The sequence below is a fragment of the Dromiciops gliroides genome, chromosome 4 (genome assembly GCF_019393635.1).
Source record: "Dromiciops gliroides isolate mDroGli1 chromosome 4, mDroGli1.pri, whole genome shotgun sequence".
Taxonomy (NCBI): Eukaryota; Metazoa; Chordata; class Mammalia; order Microbiotheria; family Microbiotheriidae; genus Dromiciops; species Dromiciops gliroides.
Window position 1 is genome coordinate 231,971,225 of NC_057864.1, and position 20,746 is coordinate 231,991,970.

General features: G+C 48.5%; 2 protein-coding genes across 3 annotated transcripts; both read right to left on the reverse strand.

Annotated features, from left to right (window-relative positions):
• Positions 1-2,090: 2,090 nt before the first annotated feature.
• C4H7orf61 (chromosome 4 C7orf61 homolog) lies at positions 2,091-5,527 on the reverse strand. Its single transcript, XM_044002516.1, has 3 exons — positions 4,193-5,527; positions 3,637-3,858; positions 2,091-2,563 (listed from the first exon to the last, which is right to left on the reverse strand). The coding sequence occupies exons 1-3, from the start codon at positions 4,238-4,240 to the stop codon at positions 2,345-2,347; spliced, it is 489 nt and encodes a 162-aa protein (XP_043858451.1). The 5' UTR covers positions 4,241-5,527; the 3' UTR covers positions 2,091-2,344.
• A 154-nt stretch (positions 5,528-5,681) lies between these two features.
• TSC22D4 (TSC22 domain family member 4) lies at positions 5,682-20,655 on the reverse strand. Of its 2 annotated transcripts, none has more exons than XM_044002515.1 (5): positions 20,295-20,655; positions 14,886-15,959; positions 12,495-12,658; positions 7,049-7,097; positions 5,682-6,440 (listed from the first exon to the last, which is right to left on the reverse strand). In XM_044002515.1, exons 2-5 carry the CDS (start codon positions 15,627-15,629, stop codon positions 6,231-6,233), a joined length of 1,167 nt encoding a protein of 388 aa, XP_043858450.1. In that variant the 5' UTR covers positions 15,630-15,959; positions 20,295-20,655; the 3' UTR covers positions 5,682-6,230. The 2 variants fall into 2 exon arrangements, with proteins under 2 accessions (XP_043858450.1, XP_043858449.1); XM_044002514.1 differs by lacking the exon at positions 20,295-20,655 and adding an exon at positions 16,523-16,990.
• Between the last annotated feature and the right edge of the window lie 91 nt (positions 20,656-20,746).

Here is a 20,746-nt window from a genome sequence, read left to right on the forward strand (position 1 = left end):
ATTTGAGCATACAAAAATCAACTTCACAACTACAAGATAGAGTAGGGGTGTGGCTAGACAGCAGTTCTGAAAAAGATGTGATTGATTTAGGGGACTATAAGCTCAATCTGAATCAGCCATGTGATGTCCAAAAAAAAAATAAGCTAATGTGATTTTGTGGTGAATTGAGATACATAGCTTCCAGGAATAGAGAGGATGACCTCATCTGTAGTCTTATGTTTATTTCTGGGTGCCATAGTTTAAGGACATTCATAAACTAGAGAATGTCCAGAGGAGGGGAACTAGGATGTTGAAGAGGGTCTGGTGACTGTATAATTTCAAAATTGGTTGGGGAAACTGGAGTATTTACCCTAGAGAAGACTGTAGCTTGGGGAAGGGAATAGAAGGTCTGTCAAATGGTCCTCCAGGTGAAGAGATTAGATTTGTTCTGTTTGGCCCCAGAGGGCAGAACCAGATGTAACGAGTGGAAGTTGCAAAAGAGGCAAATTTTGGCTAGATTTCAGGGAAAACTATCTAATCATCATAGCTGTCCAAAGGTGGAATGTGCTGCCTCTGGAGGTCTTCAAGAAAAAGCTGGATCATCATTTGTTGAATGTGTTGGGGGGGGAGGTTCTCTTTTGTGTGTGAGTTGGACTAGATGACTTCTGAGGTTCCTTCTTTCAAATTCTGCAGTTCCAGGTAAGTCTTAGCCCCTGCCTTCTGGTCAAGATGAAAAGAACAACTGACCTATTTGTGGAGCCCAGGCAGATCTTCATTCTCTTAGGGTTTATACTTAGGCACTCTTGAGGCCCCTTCCCAATTAATCTTAGAGTAGATCTCAGCATAGAACCACTCCTTTTTCAGTCCTTAACCTGCTCCTTTTCCCCCACCTCTTTCAACCCCAGAGTATGGGTAAATACTAAATCATAGCCTCTCTGCTCCTGTCTACTACAGTATGCTCATGACAGGTGATGTGGTGGGTTACTTTTTTTTTTTTTTGGTGGGGTGTGTGTGTGTGAGACATTATCTGGTTTATGAATTTATCCAAGTTCCCATTCTCAGCAGGGTTGCTGAACTCAAAGTTCTCTAGATCCTCGGCCTCCACATACACATGCACACATATGCAAGGATACCATGACTTCTCTGGAATGGACCCCAAAGTCACCTCCCCTCCAGAAACAGTCCAGTTCTCTCTCTCTTCCTCTCTGTTCTGGCGCCCATTCCTGTTCCAGGTCCTAGGACTCCACCTGACAACTTTTCTCCCTTATACACAGATTTCTCAGGGTACCCACTAAACCTAATTCAGCTTCTCAGTCCCTCACTCCACCCAAGCTCATTGCATCCCCTTCTTCACATACTGGAAGTATGGAGAGAGGAAAAGAGGGGAGGGGAAGGGGAGGAAGAGAGACGGGAGGGGAGAGAGACACAGACACAAAAAGATAGAGAGCCAGCCATAGAGAGAGACAGAGACAGACAGAGAGGACAGGGAGGAGGAGGAGGAGGAGGGGTGGGGGTAGGGGTAGTAATGGTAGTAGAGGTGTTTAGAGCTCCCCGGACAATGCAAAACACCAGCTGTTAATGCAATGATCCAAGACAACTCTGAAGGTTTTATGAAAAATGCAGTCCATTTACAGAGAGAACTGGTGGTTTCTGAATAATTTTTTTTTGTTAGTTCCTTTATCTGAAGTTTTGTTTTTGTCTGTTTTCTTTTACAACCTGGCTAATGTGGAAATGTTTTGCATAACTGCTCATGTATAGCTTATATTGAATTGCTTGAGTTCTTGGGGGACAGGGAGGGAGGAAGAGAATTTGGAACACAAAGTTTAAAAAAATGATGTTAAAATTTGTATTTACATGAAATCTGGGAAAATAAAATTCTAAACAAACAAACAAAACCCCCCAAACCATCAGCTGTTGAGTTCTCTCCCTACCCCAGCAGAAAATGACTAAAAGGACTGAGGATGTTGGGAGGAGAAGAGGTTGGACCTCCACCCAAAACATCCAGTCTGGCCCCCCCCCCCCCCCCCCCCCCCCGTTGCAACTCCGGGACTCCTTCCCACTCCTGCCCCACCCCATTCCCCACAAAGCAAACAAAATTGATCAGAATAAAATCTCTCATTTAATTCAGGACACTGCTTAATTTGAATAAACACTGTGAAGCACCACCCTTCTGTCATCCCAAGGGGTCTGAGGGACTCCAGAACCCGTCCTGGACTTCTTCACCAGAGGAAATCAAAGAACTCTGCACACACTCCAACCTGCCTGCTGCCATGATCCTCCAACCAGGGGTCTGTCAAGCCTCCCATTCTCCGGAGCTGGGGGTCCGCATGAGAGGAGAGGGGGCTGTCTGATGGTCTGGGGTCCTCTAGAGGGGACTACGGGCATCCTGTTTTGAACCTCGAGCTGAAGAGGTACAGGCAGGGAGTCGGGAATGCCGCTGCTTCCGTCTCTCCTGCCGTCGGACTAGCTCCTGGATCTGCTCCCTCATTGTCCAAAGCACAGCATAGAGATCCCTCAGCATCTCTGACTCTTTTGAATCTACATGGTGTGGAAGCCCCAGTGAAGAAGGCCGTGAAGTAGTAGTCTGTACAGGAGAAAGAGAAGGGGAGAAAGAATGGGGCACAGCCCAGGAAGAAAAAACTTTTTTTTTTTTTGGTGAGGCAATTGGGGTTAAGTGACTTGCCCAGGGTCACACAGCTAGTAAGTGTTAAGTGTCTGAGGTCGGATTTGAACTCAGGTCCTCCTGACTCCAGGGCGGGTGCTCTATCCACTGCAGCACCTAGCTGCCCCAGAAACAACTAATAACAGCTAACATTTATACAGTATCTACTATGTGCCAAGATACATTTATCTCATTTGATAGTGGAAACAACCTTGGGAGGTGGTAGGTGCCATTATTGTCTTCAATTTGCAGATGAAGAAACTGAGGCAAATAGAGTGACTTCCTCAGGATCACATAGCTAGTAAGCTATTTGAGGCTGGATTTGAACTCATTTCTTTCTGATTCCAGGCCCAGGGCTCTATTCTCTGTACTACCCAGCTGTCTAGATCTGGGGAGGGGAGAAGCATATAACTACAGTGAGAAAAAAATGTTATATTCCTATTTGGGGGAACAGCTAGGTGGTGCAGTGAATAAAGCACCGATCCTGGATTCAGGAGGACCTGAGTTCAAATCCAGCCTCAGACACTTGACACTTACTAGCTGTGTAACCCCAGGCAAGTCATTTAACCCTCATTGCCCTGCAAAAAACCAAAACAACACAAAACCAAAACCATCAAACAAACAAAAAAAAACCACTCACACACAATAGGGCAGCTAGGTGGTGCAGTGGATAGAGCACTGGCCCTGGAGTCAGGAGGACCTGAGTTCAATAAGGCCTCAGACACTTGACACTTACTAGCTGTGAGACCCTGAGCAAGTCACTTCACCCTCATTGCCCAGCGCCCCCCCCCCAAAAAGTTTAAAAATTAAAACAAAACAAGATCTATTCCTATTTGGGTTGGGGAAAGAGTAGAGGACCTTAACCTTCCTGAATTGTGGAAACAGGCAGATTGACTTGCCCAGGGTCATATATGACAGGATTCCCCCATCAACACCTAAAACAATACCCATATATACACCTCACTTCCCAAAGGAATGGAGACAAGGATACTGACCTTTCCCATCCCAAACTTCCTGCCAAAATGCAGGAAGGATTCCATTAAACCGGTGACATTATACATAGCTGTCTGGGGCATTTGAAGCAGAGTTCTTGACTGGTCCCTCACATCCTCCTTTACCATCCTCTTTGCCTCTCCCATCTGTTTTAACACTTTTCCTTTGGAGTCAGGGATCGTCAGGGTAGAAAGCTGGATAGCAGATCTTGTCCAAGGGAGGAACTAAGAATAGGGGCACAGGTTAGGGTGAGAATAAGGGAAAGTGAGACAAAACATAGCAACAGTCGAAAAAGAAAAAAATAACAACAAAGGAAAATAGAGATAGGGAAAAATATGGAAGGGGAGAGGGAGGTTCATATCCTCTTCTTCAGGTCCATTTCCATGGGTACCCTACCCCCACCACACCACTTGCCCCCAAACTCTTCCCTCTTCTCATAGCATGGAAGGTGGGGAGAGATCTTGCAGTCAAGGGGTCAAAGGATACTGAGAAACGCTGAAATCATGGAACAGGGAGAACATCCTGACTCTGAAGGGAATAAAGATGCTCAAAACTCACCAGGCACCTAAACTTCTCCCAAAGACGATATAGCCAGGACAAACACATGTCCAACCCTCTTCAGCCTAGGACCCAGAAGAAGGGGGGATAACAGAGCCAGCAGCTGGTATGGGGCAAGGACACTGGCACTAGTCAGAGCCCTAGTCGGGACCAGAAAAGTTAGAAAGGTGAAGAGGTACACCAATAGGAAAAGAAATAGGGAAATTCAGAGTGTAACCCTTCCCCCACCTCTTTTTCCCTTTCTCCCCCCCCCCCACAGGGAGAGGAGTCAGAGTGACTAGGTAGGGGGAGGGATGCCTTAGAACCCACAAGATGGGGGAGTTCTAAGCCCATTGTGAGAACCTGCCTGGAACCCTGGCCTCTAACCTTGACTCCTCACTTCTAGTCCTTGATTCCTTCTGGGACCCAGTTGTCCCATCTCTTAGGTCTCCCTTCTTGTCTCTACTCCCAGTTGTTACACTTGATACTTATCTTTGTCCCTAGTTCCTGGTCCTTTGTCCCCCATATCCTACTCTACTTTCCCTTGTGTCCCCTTTTCAATCTCTACCCTATTTCTCAAAACTAGTTCTGGGGCTAGGTGGAAAAATTGACTGCAGGACTTAAATCTAGATTCAAACCAATGAGACCTGCTAACTCTTAGCCTCCTAGGACTCAAGTATTTGTCCCCTTCCCCCAACTCCTCTCCCAGAGCTCAGATGAATCACTTGCTCTCTAGCCCCTGAATCATCCCTGCTCCCACCTCAGGACCCTGTTGTTTGGCTTTCTGGCCCTTGGCTGTGTCCAAAAACCCTTGGAAACCTAGGCACCCCTTTCCCCTTAAATAGATAGTATCTCCCCTCCCGACAGTCTGAGGCCAGGGGCAATTCCTCAAGGGGGCAGGTCCTGGGACAGTGGCTAAGGCTGGCAACTGGTAGAAACAGGGAGCAAGGGGTCTGAACACGGTTGGGATTGGGGGAGGGGAGGGGGAGAAGCTGAGGCTCTCTGCCAAGCCTGGCACAGGCTCTGTGTGCCCTAGGAGCCTGGCCTGAGCCCAGCACAAAGACAAGGGGCCCATTCACCCCCCCACCCCCATAGCTGCCCCAACCCGGCAGGGAACACGCTGGGAAGCTGGGGGGTGGATATGGCATAATCGCCAAAGGCTTCATTGTTTCCCACCACCCCCATAGCACGTGGGCTTTCTCCTTTCCTCTCCTCTCTCCTTCCCTCCCCCACCCACCCCATGAGCCACTCCTCCACCCAGGGGAAAGCCTTCTCCACAGCTTCTGTCCCTTCCCAAGACCCATTTCTGATTTTATCTCTGACTGAATCTTCTGTTTATCTCTGTGTATCAATTTCTCTTCATATCTGACACTGAGGTTCTCATGCTTCACTTTTCTTCATATGTCCTGACCAGTACTGAGGGGGCTCCCAAAGAGACAGGACCCTGGAATATTGAGATACCTAAAACCCATACCCCTGACCCAAGCAAAGAGAATTCAGCCCCCACACCCAAGTTTATTCTGATTTTTTATTATAATATTTTAATAACAACCTGAATCCCAGAACCTTGGGACACTGCCTATATCCCCCTCTCTTGGCTGAACCCAATGGAGGAACTTTGAAAGATAGGAAAGTGGTCTCTGCCTAGAAGTACCCAGCTCCCCTCTGGGCCCTCCTAATCTGGGGGGGTCCCAGATATTTAGAGAACTAGGGAGGGAGGGAGCCACTTACCACCCAGAGGGATGATGAGAAAGGTTGACTGGGTAGGGGCTTCATCTTATACCCTGAAACCTTACCCCATCCAGGCCTAGGTAAATTCTGGCCCTGCCCTCCGTCTTTGGGGAAAATTGGCCCAGCCCCTTGGGTCTGGTGGGAGGTGGGGAGGGGGAAGACAAATCTGGACTCAACCTTGAACACTCTATCACCACTTCTCATGATATTAAAGCTGCATAGGAAGAGAAGGCAAAAAAGGCCTGGGAATCTAGGACACTGAGGTCTCCATCCCAGTGACAGCCCTTAAAGGCACATTGTGAGGGAAAGGAGGCTCATGAAGGGAGGCTCATGAGGAGGGCCCATTTGGGGCAAGGGGTCCAGGATGAGGGGTCCCAGAGACCGGAAGTTGGGCCAGCTGTTCAGGGCTGGCCAGAGCCCGGAGCAATCCATTCTCTTGCTCCAAGGCTGCATTTCGTTCAGCTAGTTCTCGGATCTGCTCCTTCAGGACCTCCACCTCCTCCCGAACTGCAAACATGAGGTGAGACTTGACCAAGTCCTACAAGGATTGGAGGAGGAGGGAACAGGAGAATAATGAAACAAAGATATGGGAAGATACACAAAAGGATTGTCAAGCTAAGCTATTGGAAGAGTTAAGACGTTATGTGTGTGTTGTTGGGTTTTGTATGAGTTGTGGAGTAGAAGTGCCTACTTGAGGTTCCTCACTGCCTCCTCCTCCCCATACTCCAGCCTCTCCCCCCCAGGCAGATGTACAATCCTTTATCATAGTGCTCATTGGCCTGGACCCAGATGATACTGGCCCCCACTGTTGATAGAGGTGGAGATGAGGGGTAGGAGGGTTGGTTTTCTCTTTCCCTGGTCCAGGATAGGGAACCATACAGGAAAAAGGAGGGAGGGCAAGGAGCCAGGTGTTATGGGTCCAGGAAATGGGAGCAATGATAGAGATCTGAGATCAAGGACAACAACAGGGAGCTGGAAGCAGGAGAGGAAGGAAAGGATAGACAAAAAAGCAGTCTGGAATTGGGAACAGGGGCTAGGGACAGGGCATGGAGTCTGAACTAAGAACAGGAACGGGGGAGAACAGGAAACAGGGAGCTAAGGAACAGATAACTATGCTATTCCTCAGAATAAAATCAATGCCCTTACCATAGCTTGTTCAATCTTGTTGTCAATGGCAACCATGCTTCCAGAGCCACTAGAGAGAGATCACAGAGATTGTGAGGTGGGGAGGTAAGAGGCAAGAAATGAAACACCCTGAATCCAGGTGTTGTGGCCAAATAGCAATTGGCTTTTTCCACCAATCTTGGTTCAACTTTCAAGACTACTTAAGTCCTGTTCCCCAATTATCTGTTCTCCTATTTGTCCTTTTCCCACTTAGTAAAGAAGTAACCTCTTTAGCTCCTTGCATCATTCCCCTTTTCTTCCATCTCTACCTTGCAGACCTCTCTTAGGACCAAAAAATCAGACTCTGGGCTTCTCCATCCAGGTTCCAGTTCTCTCCCAACATTCAAGCACCCAAGCTCTCAGGGTTCCAGTTCCCCACTGATTAAATTCTTACCTTTTGGCCCTCCCAGGACCCAAGAGTTCAGGATACTAAATGCTACTTCTCCCAGGAATCCCAACCTCCCCCCTCCCCACCCAGTCCCCAGGTACCTGTGACAGTAGAGAATCAAGGAGAGAAGTGTTTTATCCACCCCCCTTCGAGGTGAGGACCGATGCCCAGGTCCTCCTAGGCCCCGATGGGGTGGAGGTCCAGGGGCACCTCGGATGGGGGATGCCCCCCGAGGGGAGCAAGGGGAGGAAACACAGCCCCTTCTCTGGGGAAGGTGGGAGGCCACCCTCCCTACTCGAGTCTCATAGGATGATACCAGAGACTTAACAGAGACCCCTGGATGGGCCATCTTCTGGAGGGAAAGGGAGAGGGCTATATCAGCAGAGTGCCTGGGGGGCTTGAGAGCCCCCCAGGCAAATCTAGGTCTGTCTGGTACCAGGCAAGCGGAGAAGAGGCGGGTGCCTTGGGGGATGAACTGAAAGATATACACCTCCCCCCAGGGGTAGGCCCAACTGCTATTGGCTCCTTAGAGACACGAGGATCTCCCCTCCCTCCCCCAAAGCTCCACAGTGGGCGGAGGCTCATCTCCCAGGGCCAGACCCAGCTGGGGGTGGGAATTCCCAGATGCTGGACAATACCAGTGTCCCCTGCTCACCCTGGCACTGATCCCAGAAGCTGGGAGACAGGTGGGTGGAGCTGGGGAAAGCCAGACCCCTTGCCTGGGTTCTGGGAGGAGCTATTGCCTGGATCCCTGGAAGAGGATTGAAGCCCGTAGGGACAAGATGCCTAGTCTTTCCTCACCAATTACATCCTATGGCCTTAACCAAGAAACTGTCTCTGTCATGTCTCACATAGAGAATTAGGAAAAGCGTCAGGGATAGGAGTTCTCTCTCAGGTTCAGATGCCCCATTGCTTCCCTCCAGGAGTTCCTCTGACCTTACCCTTGGCCTTCAATGGACGTAAAGGCAGCTATGTGTGAACAACAATTCAGGTTGGCCCAGGAAGGGCTGCCTTAACCATGGTGGAGAGGGCATATCATGCCATTTCCATTGCAACAAAAACAAAACCCATAAGGGAAGAGAGTCTGGACATCAAGAGATGTGAGTCTCAGGAGAGAAGCTGAAAATGAGGTATGTGAATGCCTATTCCTAAGAGAGGAACCAGGGGACTTTTTAGATGAAGAATATGGTACAGGTCAGGATGCCCTAGGGAGCTGTGGTCCTAGGCTGCTATTTTAACCAGTGACCACCAGGGGTCAGGCCAGCCTCCAGCAGATCCAATACACAGTGAGGAAAACCTAGGGATCTCTAAGGCCCCAGTTAACTGAGGGAAGGCTTCTTAACCCTAACTCTTTTGAAATCCAATCATCATGTCTTCCAGACTCTCTTCTTCAGATCTCAGTTTCTCTTATAGGACCCACTTATCTTGCCATGGTAGGCCCCAACACTCTCCTCTCCCCCATCCACAAACCCTTTCCAAAACACCATTCCCTAGACTCAATTCCAGGACACAGACTGCTCCTGAGCCTCTAGCTCGGCCTCCCTTTCATCTTCTCTTCCCGACTCCCCCGCCCAGCCCCACCCCATCTTATACTTTCTAGCTCTCCCAGGACACAGGGAACTGCCTTTCCCTTCTCTCCCCCACCCCACCTCTTCTTTTCCCCCTAGCACTCCCAGGAGCCTATAGCAACAGCTTTTTGTTCCCTCTCCGTCCTGGCCAAGCAGTTACTAGGTTTGGCTCTGTGGGGGAGCCTGACTAGCTTCAAGGTGACCTCTGACAAGTCCTGGGGCTGGGGAGAGAGCTGGAAAGATCTGGGTATTTTCCATTTCCTATCCACAGTTCTGGGTGCAGAAGGTGCTGCCCAACTGGGGGCGGGTGTAACCAAGGGAACAGAGAGGCCTCAAAGAACAGCACTAAAGTAGAGGAAAAGGACTGGAGGTGAGTAAGCTCCAGGAGTAGCTTTCAAATCTTTCCAATCCCAAGAACACAAAGATGGAGTAAAATAATCTCTACTGGCAACCCCCCACCCCAAGCCCCCTCTCCCACAATGTGGAAAATTAACAAACAGGCTAGCTGGTGTTTTTGATGATACTTCAACAAGGCTTCTAAGTAAATTATTAATTAATTCATGTTATAAAACGTATTTGTGCATTATTTTATATTTTTAAAGCACTTTGTTAAATTATAAATATTAATAAGCAAGGAATCAGGCTGTTAATCACCTAAAAGACACTCTTGAGGAAATTATCCTTCTTGGCATTAAAATGGTCAGAACTTCTCATCTAAGGGACCGGAAGAACTGGAGCAGATAAAGAGATGCAAATTCAAAGAGAGTGACAGGAACTACTGAACAGGAGATCCTGTCTTGCTTAGTTTTGTGCCCATACCCCTGCAGACCCATGGACCGCACTCTGAGGACCAAAGTTAAAAGTCTCTATCCCAAGAGGCAGGTTTGGGAATAGAGTTGGGGGTAGGGGGCATCAAGGACAGTTTAGGATTCCTGGGAGGGGGAGTCATGATAAGGGGGCTCTGGTAAAAACAGCCCAAGCCTATGGCGCAGGATACCCAAGTCATGGGATCATAGATTCAGATCAAGAAAGGACCTTGGAGAGCATCTAGTACAATTCCCTCATTTTACAGATGAGGGACTTGAGGTCCATAGAGATTAAGTGACTTGGCCAAATTCACAAAGGTAGCAATAATAACAGCTCATATTTACATAGTATTTTAAGGTGTGCAAACCTTTACAACAACCTTGTAAGGTGGATGCTATTATTTTACAGATTTCCCATTTTATAAGGAGACAGGTTGAGTCTAATATGACTAATAAGAAACAGGACTTGAACACAGGTCCTAGGACTTCAGAGCCAGCCCTCTTTGCACTATACGATGCTCTCCTTCTCTGTAGGAGAGTTAAAGAGGTTGTTCTTTTACCCTAGGGAGGAAGGCCTTACCACACAGAGGTTTAGAAAGACAAGTATAAGAGATCTAGGGATTGGAGGGGGAAGGCAGGGCAGGGAGAGCTGATACTAGGAACAAACGGAAGCAGAAAGAGAGGAGAGATAGAAGGGTTCCTCCCCACTCAGTGTTCTGAGCAGCCCCCAGGGTCTGGGCCTTTTGCCAGTCAACTGGTATCCAGCCCTCTCTGCTCTCCCGGATCTATGCTGCCTTCAGGGTGGTGCAAGGCAAGGGGAGGAACTGGCTCCTTGCCCTGACTAGGAAAAAAGGGTGTCCCATACTCTACCATGGAGAGAAAAGAAAAAGAAGGAACTATCTCCTCAACCCTCTCTGGCCTAGGCATCCTGTCTCCTGGGCTCTGATCCCTTTTCCTAATCAGAGATTCAGCCCCTTCTGTCCCCACTTTAACCATGTGAAGCCCAACCCCCCCCCCAAAGGACCCAGGCTCTCTTTAACACAGCTTTCCCTCCCAGCTCCCCATTCCCTTACCCTGGCTCTCTGGCCCCAGGCTTCCTTTTAGGAAGGACTCGAGTGATGTGTCCCCCAGCTCTTCCCAGGCATAAAGAGGTGGGGTGAGGCCCACACACCTCATTCCTGAGCCAGGGGGACTCAGCCGAAACCAGCTGGCCCAGGAAGGCGGGGCAAAAGAAGTCAGGCAGGGCCGGGGCCCCAGAGCAGAACTGGGTAAAGCTGAGACTGGGAAAACCAACCAGTCAGACTAGGGTGGAGAGAGTGGGAAGGGAAGAGCTGAGAGAATGGAACTCCATTGGCTGTAGAAGCTGAAAAGAAGACAGACAGATGGAAAGACAGAGACAGAAATGTAAAGAGGACCTGAGAACTGAAGGTCAGAGAGGAACACAGAGCAGAGCAGAAAACTGGGAGGTGTAATCTTGCCAGGGAGCCTGCCAAAAGGGAGGGGGTGGGAAGCAACAAGAGTGGCCACGATAGGAGCAAATGGCTTGCCATGCAGTGTCAGGCCTCACACCTCATACATTCCTGAACCCACAGCTGCTCTGTTCAGCCTTGCTTGGTAGGCCCTTTCTCTCAGGCTCCCTCTTTCCTTACATCTTTCTGTCAGACATCCTTGGATCCCTTCCACAGACTAAGCTTATTTTATTTATCTACTATTCCCCTACTCTATTATCCTCTCCACAATCTTCCTTCCCTAGGGCTCTGTCCCTAAGGCTGGAAAGAAGAGACCTAATGAGGAGGGTGTGGCCCCTAGGAATCCTTTTTGAAACACCTCACTCCTAGTAAGGACTAACTGGCTCTGGAAGTCTTATTCCTTATCACCTTCCAAACAAGTAGATCCTAAACCCAGGAATAGCTCTAAAACAGAAATTCCCACTCCATCTACCTAATGAAACAAAAAGTGTCAACTCCCTCTTTTTTCTACCTTACCCCAATATATCCACAGACAAAAATCAAGCTGCCCAGTAGTCTTTCTTTATTTTGCTACCTCCCTAAAAGGGGTTGCTGACACTCAAATGTTGAAATCTGGCCCCTGAAACAGGAAGTTTTGCCCTCCTTCCTGCCTCTAAACAGGCCATTCTCCCCTAAAGGAAGTCCAGCCCATCTATCTACATGTCAACAATCCTCCCCCACAGCATGACCATGAAGAGGGGGTCTGTTCACTATGGCCAGGGGATGAGACCACAAGCTAAACTTTCCCTAAGCATCAAATCTAACTACGTATTGCTTAGGCCTAGGGAGCTAAGCAGGGAGCCCCATTTCTCTCCCTGCTGGTGGAGAGAATCTAGTATAACTCCCTGGCCTCTTCCCTGACTTGACACGAGGTTTCCAGGTCAGAATGAAAAATAAGGTGCTTCCATCAAACCAGAATGACCTACCCAACCCACCTCACTGAGGGTGAGGGTGGGCTTGTTCATGCTTTTCAGACGCAAGCCACCCTCCCACCCCCCAATTCTTTCAAAACAGTTAATTGTGTTCCCTCTTCCCTCCCCCATCCTTCCCCCTATTCCCCACAGCAGAAAATATAGAAAGTTTAATTCATGTGTCCCAGTTCATTAAAAAAAAAAAAAGCCCCTCCCTCAAGCCAGTTCAAAAGGAAGTCCCTCCTACCTGTCATCATCACCATCGAGGGGGCTACTAATGGCAAGCATAGATCGAGCCAGATTCAGCCGCTGAGCAGAGGCTCCAAAGGGGTCTGAGGATTTCCGGTTGGGATTGGTATCCTGGAGAAGGGAGAGGGCTGGAGAGCCAGGGCGGGAGCCTCGGAGAGGGAGCTAGAAAGAGGAACACACACACACACACACATACAGGATTACACAAAAAGAAAAAGGAACCCAAGTTCCTAAATCATACCGTTTTGGCTCTGTCACCTCATTTCTCTTCTGCTCTAGCCCAGCTTTCTCCCTGTGACCCAAGTGACCTGTGGCCACAAGTAACGCCTAAGTGACCTGTCAGATGTGTTCTGTGGTCACAAGATAGCCCCAGTTTGGATGGGGGTGGAGGGCCATGGCTAAGAGGCTTTTCTATCTGTACCACCTTCATCACCTTCAACAACCTCATCAAAAAGGGAATCCCTGGCAGGGTCTCAGGCATCAACTAGCTGCCAGAGAAATCTAGGCAGAAATATAGTTATGGGGAGGGAAAGGGGAGGGTTGCCAACACCATCCCCCCACAGCTCCCCCAAGTTTCCATTGCTGGTCCACCGGATAGGGCCCTCATTGCTCCCATCCCTGATAAGCCACTGCTCTGGTCTCAACACCCAGGTGCTCTGCTCCCTTTTTTACTGCAGTTCCTGGGAGGTTGGAAGGAGGTGGAGAATGGGTGTGGAGTTTTAGAGGGTGGATGCAGTAAGGGAGGGGAGGGGAGGGACTGTGGGGAGAGGTGGGGGGGGGGGGAGACGACAAGAAACAAGCCTCCTTCTGTGAGGCCCCAGAAGGCCCCTGCTTCTAGGAAAACTCAAGAACAGAGAACCCAGGGACTGCCAGAAGGACAGGGCAGAGACAGGGAGGCCTCCAGGTCCTTTCTGTCTGCTTTCCATCTTCCCCCTCCCTCCCCTTCCTCTTTGTGAAGGTATGGGGAAAGAAGTTGGTAACAGTGACATAGCTACTGAAAGAAAGGGACCAGAAGGTGGCTGCTGCTGCTGTTGTTTTAAATAAACAAGGGTTAGGGAATTATGGAAGAGAGAGGAGGGGAGAAGAGAGGCTAGGGCTGAATAGAGTGGAAAACTCAGCAGGCTTTAAGTGGCAGAAACAGAGTCTAGGGGCATTGGAAAGAGAGAGGGTCTGGGGGAAAGGATCAAGGGGTAGAAACAGAGTCTCACCCCCAGAAGTAGGAAAGTATGGGATGGTAGTGGTGTTAAAAGACCTGTGTACGTGTGTCTGTGGGGGGTTGGCGGGGGTGGGGGGGGAGGTAAGCCAGTCCTGGCCAGTCCTGGCAGGGCCCAGACATTCAGTCTCAGGTTATTTTTATACAGTGGTTTGTGCTCAGAGGCCTGGAAGGGGGAAAAGGCCTCATCTTCATTTTCCCACAAACCTCCCTTTTCTCCTAAGTCTTGAGCTGTCCTGTCTCTCTAGACTTGCTCCCTAACCAGGGATTCAGGTGTCCTAGCCCCTGACCTCCAACAGGGTCCTCCAGGGACCCAGGCATCTTGTCCTCTAGAGCTGATCTGTTCCTCCTTTGGAAATGGAAAAAAAATACAAAATTTCACTTTGCTCACTTTGCTCCTCTAGTCCTCTTTCCCCTTGTTCTACCTCCTCCAAACCTATAACACTCTTTAGAAGGCTAAGGCAGGGGTGGAACGCTATCTGGAAGCTGTGCCTAGTGCATTGCAGGATCCTGAAAATACCCTCTCTCCCAGTTCTAGAGATTCCAAAGGGAGGAAAGCCTTGGTCTGAGGGGTGGGGGGAAGGAAGGTTTCAGGGTCTTCTAGGTGTTGGAAATGAAAGAACAGAAGTGGCCTAACTTTGCTAGGGAAGGAAGAAACCAGATAGACATGGATGTCACAGGGTGGTTGAGTGAAGGAAACTTTTCCTTCAAGTACCCCCAATAGGGCTTTTTTTAGGCAACTGCATGGTCAGATCCCCTGCACCCTCCCCTACAGAGCTTAGTGTTCTCACCCAATCCACTCCACTTATGAAACTTTTGTCCAGAGAAAACTATATAACTCAGAAAGGGATGGAGAAACACAGATGGAGAAACAGAAAGATCCAGGGCGGGGAAAAAAGACATACATGGGAGAGCTGAGGTACCAAAAAAAGAAAAAAACTGAGGCCAAAAAGAGAGTGTGTGTGTGTGTGTGTGTGTGTGTGTGTGTGTGTGTGTGTGTGTGTGTGTGTGTGTAAAGAAAGAGAGAGAGAGAGACTCTGATAGAATAGATAGAAGAGGGGAAACTGGAGGCCAGAATGGAAGTGGAACAAAGCATGAGACTAACACAAGTCCAAGGAGAAAAATTAAATTGCAGAGACTTCCTTTTTGTGCACCTCTCCCACCTTTGCCTCTTACCTGGCCTCTTTCCTCCCCCTCTTTCCTCAGCCAAGGGGCTCCATCCTTCTTTCGGGTGATTGGAGGAGTTGTTGCTGGAGCCCCAGCCTCTGCCTCTACCCACAGGGTGGGCAGCTGGGTTGAGGCATGTGGTACCAGTACCCCTGTATTGTCCCTATCACTGGGCTCCGAGGGGTGCTGCTGGGGTGGAGAAGCTGAAAGAGGTGGAGTTTCAGCCCTCCCCTTGCCCCCTGCCAGCTGGGCTAGCCCCCCAGTGAAAGATCGGGCCTGAAGGCCAGGGGAAGTTGGGGGTGGGCGAAGCCAGTTGGTTGGGCCCTGAGGTTGGGGGTTTGGCGGAACCAGGCCCAAACTGGACAACTCTAGCCTAGAGTCCAAAGAACGACCCCCAGTCCCTCCAGTTGCTCCTCGAACTCCCTCCAGGAGACGGCTGAGGGCAGGGGCTTCCAGGTCCCTCTCATAAATGTCCACACATGTCCAGCGCCCTCGGCGATATGGCTCCCCTAGTCCCTGGGGAAGCTTCACTACCCGGAAACGTGAAGCTGGGGCCCCAGGGGGTGGGGAGCCATTTCGAGGGGTCCCTTTGCCTCCCAACTCTGAGCTGGGTTCCCCATTGGGAAGACGAGGTATGAGTAAGGTAGAAACCACAGCTGTAGGGGAGTCACCTCCCCCAGATCCCCCAGGACCTTCATAGTCTGTGGTGACACTGGTGATCTGGAAACTGCTCTTCTTCTTACCCCCACTCATGGTCCCTAGGAAATGGGACAGGGGCTGAACAAAGAGGAGAGGCCTCTCTCCAGGCAGCGCTCAGGCTCCCCTGGCACTAGGGGGCCATATAGCTGTGGGATCAGGGCCCCTGGGAACATCAGGGTCCAACATAGCTGGGAGAGTTCAAGGAACTGGGGCTGCCTCTGAAATTGAGGAATAACGAGAGAAGGTGTGGGGATTGGAGTACGGGCAGGCTTTCCTTCTGCTGCTGCCAGTGCTGCTGCTGCTGCTGCTGCTGCTGCTGCTGCTGTTGCTGCTGCTGCTGCTGCTGCTTTTGCTGTTGTTGGACTCCAGAGCAGAATTTGCAAACTAGGAGGAAAAAAATTAGAGTCATTGGGGGAGGGTGTTGGGAGAGCAAGACACTTTGGGTGCTTCCTCTGTGGGGAGAGCAGTGGAGATCAGGGTGGGGGAGAAAAGAGGGAAACCACCAAAGAGACATAGAGGAACCACAAGAAGTAGAAAAAAAAAGACAGAATGGGAAATAGAATGAGGTAGAGATCATAAAGCTGGAGGAAGTAAAGACTGAAAAGCAGATTACATTGGTACATATAGACACTGTGCAGAAAGAAACAAGCTGAGTCCTGAGTGTGAGATGCAGCAAGGAATCTGGGTCTACAGGAAAGGGAGGTGAGCTCACTACTTCACAGCCCTGGCCTGGCATGGACTTTCACACCCTAGCCTATCTTGGGGTAGAGGGGAAAGGAGAGCTTCCTTTAAGTTCTACCACTACCCATTTCAGAATCTATGGGGGCTAAAACTTAGATTCTTCTCTTTACCCTCGGCTGCTCCACCTGGGCACACACACAATCCTGTAACCCCACCTCTGCATTGCCCACCCCCACCCCCCCGCCCAGAACACCGAGAGACCTGACCTGGGGATCCTGGCAGCATAAGATGCCCCAACAAACTGTCCACAGGAGAGCAGGAAAGTGGGGCCTCCCAGCCTAAGCTCGAAAAGGGAGGAGGTGGGTGGTGGTCAGAGGCAACACAGTCCGAAGAGGCCTCTCCTTGACCCAGAAGTCATCTCCACAGCAACTTTGTTTTCCAAAAAAATAATAAACACTGCCCTCAGTCCCAGAGGAATATGGCCTTTATGGTGATGAAGGGCCTTTAGGTCTGAAAGCACAGCTGGTCGGAGAGAAGCCGAGGGCTACTCTCTCTGAAATCTTTTCCCTTCTGACAGCGGAGCTCTCCTCGTTCTTCTTCTTCTTCTTCTTCTTCTTCTTCTCTCTTTCTCTCTCTCTCTCTCTCTCTCTCTCTCTCTCTCTCTCTCTCTCTCTCTCTCTCTCCTCTCGACCGCTCACTCGCTCTCTCGCTCGTTCTTGCTCACTCTCTCTCGAGTTCTCGCTCCTCTCTCGATCTCTCGGCATGTGTCTCTCTGTCTCCAGTTCTTCTCTCTTCGATTCTCTGGGACTCTCGTCTCCTTTTCTCAATTTCCCTAGCTCCTCTCTGTCTCTGTCTGTCTTTCTCTCTGTCTCTCTCTGAGCTGTTGACAACCCCCACACCAGGAAGTCCTGCCTCCTCAGCCCTGCTGACTGCTGTTCTACTCCTCCTCCTTCCCTTCTTCCTCTCTCTCACTCCCGCCCGCCCTCCTCTAGGGGCTCTCTGCCAGCTGGACCTACTCCAGAACTACTGCTGCTGATAGAGGGGGCCCCAAACACTTCGGTCCTCTTAACCCCACCTGCCTAGCTCAGTAGTCTCTTCCTAAGACTTTAGGGAGTAAGGATTGGGTTTGAAGGAGGATCAAATCTCTTGCAGTTACACGGGGACACAGATGAATGTCCATATACATGAATTAATACAGAGAGAAGCATTTATACACACACACATATACATATATATGTATATGTATATATTTTGACTAAACACACATTTGTAGAAATATGAATGGGTAAACAAAGATATTTGCACAGATGCCCTCACAGATACACAAATACATATACACATACACACACATACACATACACACACATATCTGCAGAACACAGCTGTCCACAAAGATATGCACACAGCTTCTCATTTAGGAAGAGTCCAGATTTTCATGGCCCTACCACCTTACCCCTCCCAAACAAATTCAAAGACAGGCCATTTAGCATAAAGAGATTTCAGATTCCTAGTTCTCAGAATCAGAAAGGCTCTCAGAGGTCAAGGACTCCCCACCCATGCCTCATGGAGAACTTCCATTCTAAAAATGCACTGCCATTTAAAGACACTCCATAATTATTGTTAGCTTTTATATATGACTTCAAGGTTTGCAAAAGCACTCTCATAACAACTCTGTCAGGTAGGTATTACAGGTATTATTATTCCCATTTGATAAGGAAACTGGGGCTCAAGAAAATTAAGTCCTTGGCCATGGTCACACAACTAGTAAAACAACCTGTTCCACTTTTGAACAGCAAAAATATACCAAAGCATACTTTGTAATTTCCATACTGTACTCCCTCCTCTCCCCGCCCCCCAAGAATCTTTAGAGAATGATAGTTTTAAGCATTGTTTCACTTTTCTGTTCAAGGGAAGTTACTTTCCCCTCTTTTGGTGGGGGAGGCTGTTTTCCCCCATTAGATTGTGAGCCTCTTGCCTCTTTTTGTATTCCCAGGGCTTAGCACAGTGCTTGGCACAGAGCAGGCATTTACTAAATGTTGACTGATTGATCTTTGGAGTGACTTCTAGTCCTCCCTGGACAAATCCTATTAAGGAAGATCTGGGTTCAAATCTCAGCTCAGATACTTATTAGCCATATAACCTTGGGTAAATCACTTCACCTCTCTGGGCCTCAATTTCTTCAACTGTAAAATGACAGTGTTGGTCTCAATGACTTTTTTTGTTTTTTGTGAGGCAATTGGGGTTAAGTGACTTGCCCAGGGTCACACAGTCAGTAAGTGTTAACTGTCTGAGGCCGGATTTGAACTCAGGTACTGCTGGTGCTCTATCCACTGCACCATCTAGCTGCCCCCTCAATGACTTTTTTTTTTCCTTTTCTTTTTTAGTGAGGCAATTGGGGTTAACTGACTTGCCCAAGGTCACACAGCCAGTAAGTGTTAACTGTCTGAGGCCAGATGTGAACTCGGGTACTCCTGATTCCAGGGCTGGTGCTCTATCTACTGCGCCACCTAGCTGCCCCTCCTCAATGACTTTTAAGATTCCTTTCAGCTCAATAGTTATGACACTGTGAACTTTCCCCTTCAAATTCTTTACTTAGCATTTCTAATATGGTATATATACACATATGTATAGATACATATGTGTATCTATGCATATATAATATTGTATTTTATATATAATAGGGCAGCTAGGTGACACAGTGGATAGAGCTGAAGTCAGGAAGACTCATTTTCCTGAGTTCAAATCTGGCCTCAGATACTTATTAGCTATATGACCCTGGGAAAGTCACGTAATGAGCTGGAGAAGGAAATGGCAAACCATTCCAGTTATCTTTGCCAAGAAATCCCCAAATGGGGTCACCAAGAGTCAGACACAACTGAACAAATGGTATGTAATATATTATGATATAAAAATATTTTTTAAAATAACTTTTCTTTTGTTTGCTTGCTAAAAGAAATTGGTTTATCTGCTAAATTTGGACTCTGGCTTGTCTTCTTCCCTTCACCTGGAAGACCCTGGAAGCAAGGCCCCCACAGAACCTACTCTATACCTTCCACAGTAAACTGTGGAATAGTGTCAATTACTCCTCTTTGGCACAGTACTCTTCCCACCACACCCACAGTATTCCCTGCCATGCAGTCACAGTATTTAAGCACCCAGCTCAGTATCTTTCATAAAGGCATAAATTCAAATAAAGCCAATTTTTTTTTCAAGAAATGCTTTGGTCCTACAAACAACAGCAAATAAGAAAAATGTCCTTTTAACCTTGAGGGTTCTCTGCCCCACCCCCACTAATGTCTTTGCCCTCTCTTTATTTTCCAAGCCAAAAACTGTTTTCGGTATACAAAGTCATCCAATTCAACAAACATTTATTAAAGTGCCTACTTCTAGGCATTGTGGAAACAAAGACAAAAAACATCACGGTTCCTGTCCTCAAAAAACTTATATTCGATTCCAATAGTATTACCTCTTCCAGGTATTTTATGATTATTTTAAAAACAAACTCATCTTACTGATGATTTTGTTTTTACTTCACAGTTATTCCCTCCTCCCCCACCCCCACTAAACCTTCCCTAAAGGGACAAAGGAAAACAATGAAGTTAAATGAAGATACAGAATATAATACTCTGTCCTAGTAGTCTCTCACCTCTCCACTGTGAAGGAAGAAATATGTTTTATCTCCTCTCTAGGAACTTCATTGTCCTAGGGGTATTTGAACAGAAGATAAAACTTAAAGCCAAAAGAATAAATCCCCAATTGTGGGATCTCAGATTTCTAGGAGTTGGGTGAGGGTAGGGATTGCGGAGGTAAATAGGCCTTCCTGGTGTTGGAATTTGTTACAGAGACAGACACCAACTATGTATTAAGACCGTCATGCTGCTGCTGTTAGCGGTAATTAAAATTAGCAGGAGCTATTTACTTGACCCCCAAAGCAATCGTTCCACAATTCCTAGGATTAGAGCTAGTGAAAGTCAAAGGTTAAGAGGAGGGTGTCCTAGTTATTCAGAGGTGCAGAGGAGGGTTACTTTGAACACTTACAGAGAAGCAAAGTCCAGGTTTTGAGGGCGTCAAGTACAGGATGAAAGGAAAGCGGATGGGGGAAGGATGAACTCAGCTCCCCCTAGCTCCCTCATCTTTAGGAGACCAAGAAGATGAACAGCCCCTCCTGCTGGAGAGGTGGCTTTGTCTATTTGTATGGCCATCTGTCTGTCTTGCTGCTGGTCCCTTTTGTCTCCCTGAAAGTAAGCCGGTTTACCCCTACTGGTCTCTCGATCTAACTACACCGCCCCACCCCCGCTGTATTGCCTGGGGGGCGGGCGCCCTGAAACTTTCAAGATCCCCAACTCAAAACCGCAGAATGTTAGAGCTGGAAAGAGCCTTAAAAATACCGTGTCCAAACCCTTTCCTTTACAAAGGAGTTAACTGGGGTCAGAGACCCCTAAGTAAGCTTCCACCCTCCCTTCTAATGCCAACACACTGGTTTCTGGTGG

Bases quoted from the DNA above. Each gene is read 5' to 3' on its own strand.
- TSC22D4 (XM_044002515.1), bottom strand. From the start codon at position 15,629: ATGAGTGGGGGTAAGAAGAAGAGCAGTTTCCAGATCACCAGTGTCACC. The intron at 12,659-14,885 runs GTAAGAGGCAAA...TCCTCTTTCTAG, and splicing joins AGGGGGAGGAAAGAGGCCAG to CTCCCTCTCCGAGGCTCCCG. The intron at 6,441-7,048 runs GTAAGGGCATTG...CAATCCTTGTAG, and splicing joins ACAAGATTGAACAAGCTATG to GACTTGGTCAAGTCTCACCT.
- C4H7orf61 (XM_044002516.1), bottom strand. From the start codon at position 4,240: ATGTGTTTGTCCTGGCTATATCGTCTTTGGGAGAAGTTTAGGTGCCTG. The intron at 3,859-4,192 runs GTGAGTTTTGAG...CCCTATTCTTAG, and splicing joins GGGAGAAGTTTAGGTGCCTG to TTCCTCCCTTGGACAAGATC. The intron at 2,564-3,636 runs GTCAGTATCCTT...TCTCCTGTACAG, and splicing joins GGAAGTTTGGGATGGGAAAG to ACTACTACTTCACGGCCTTC.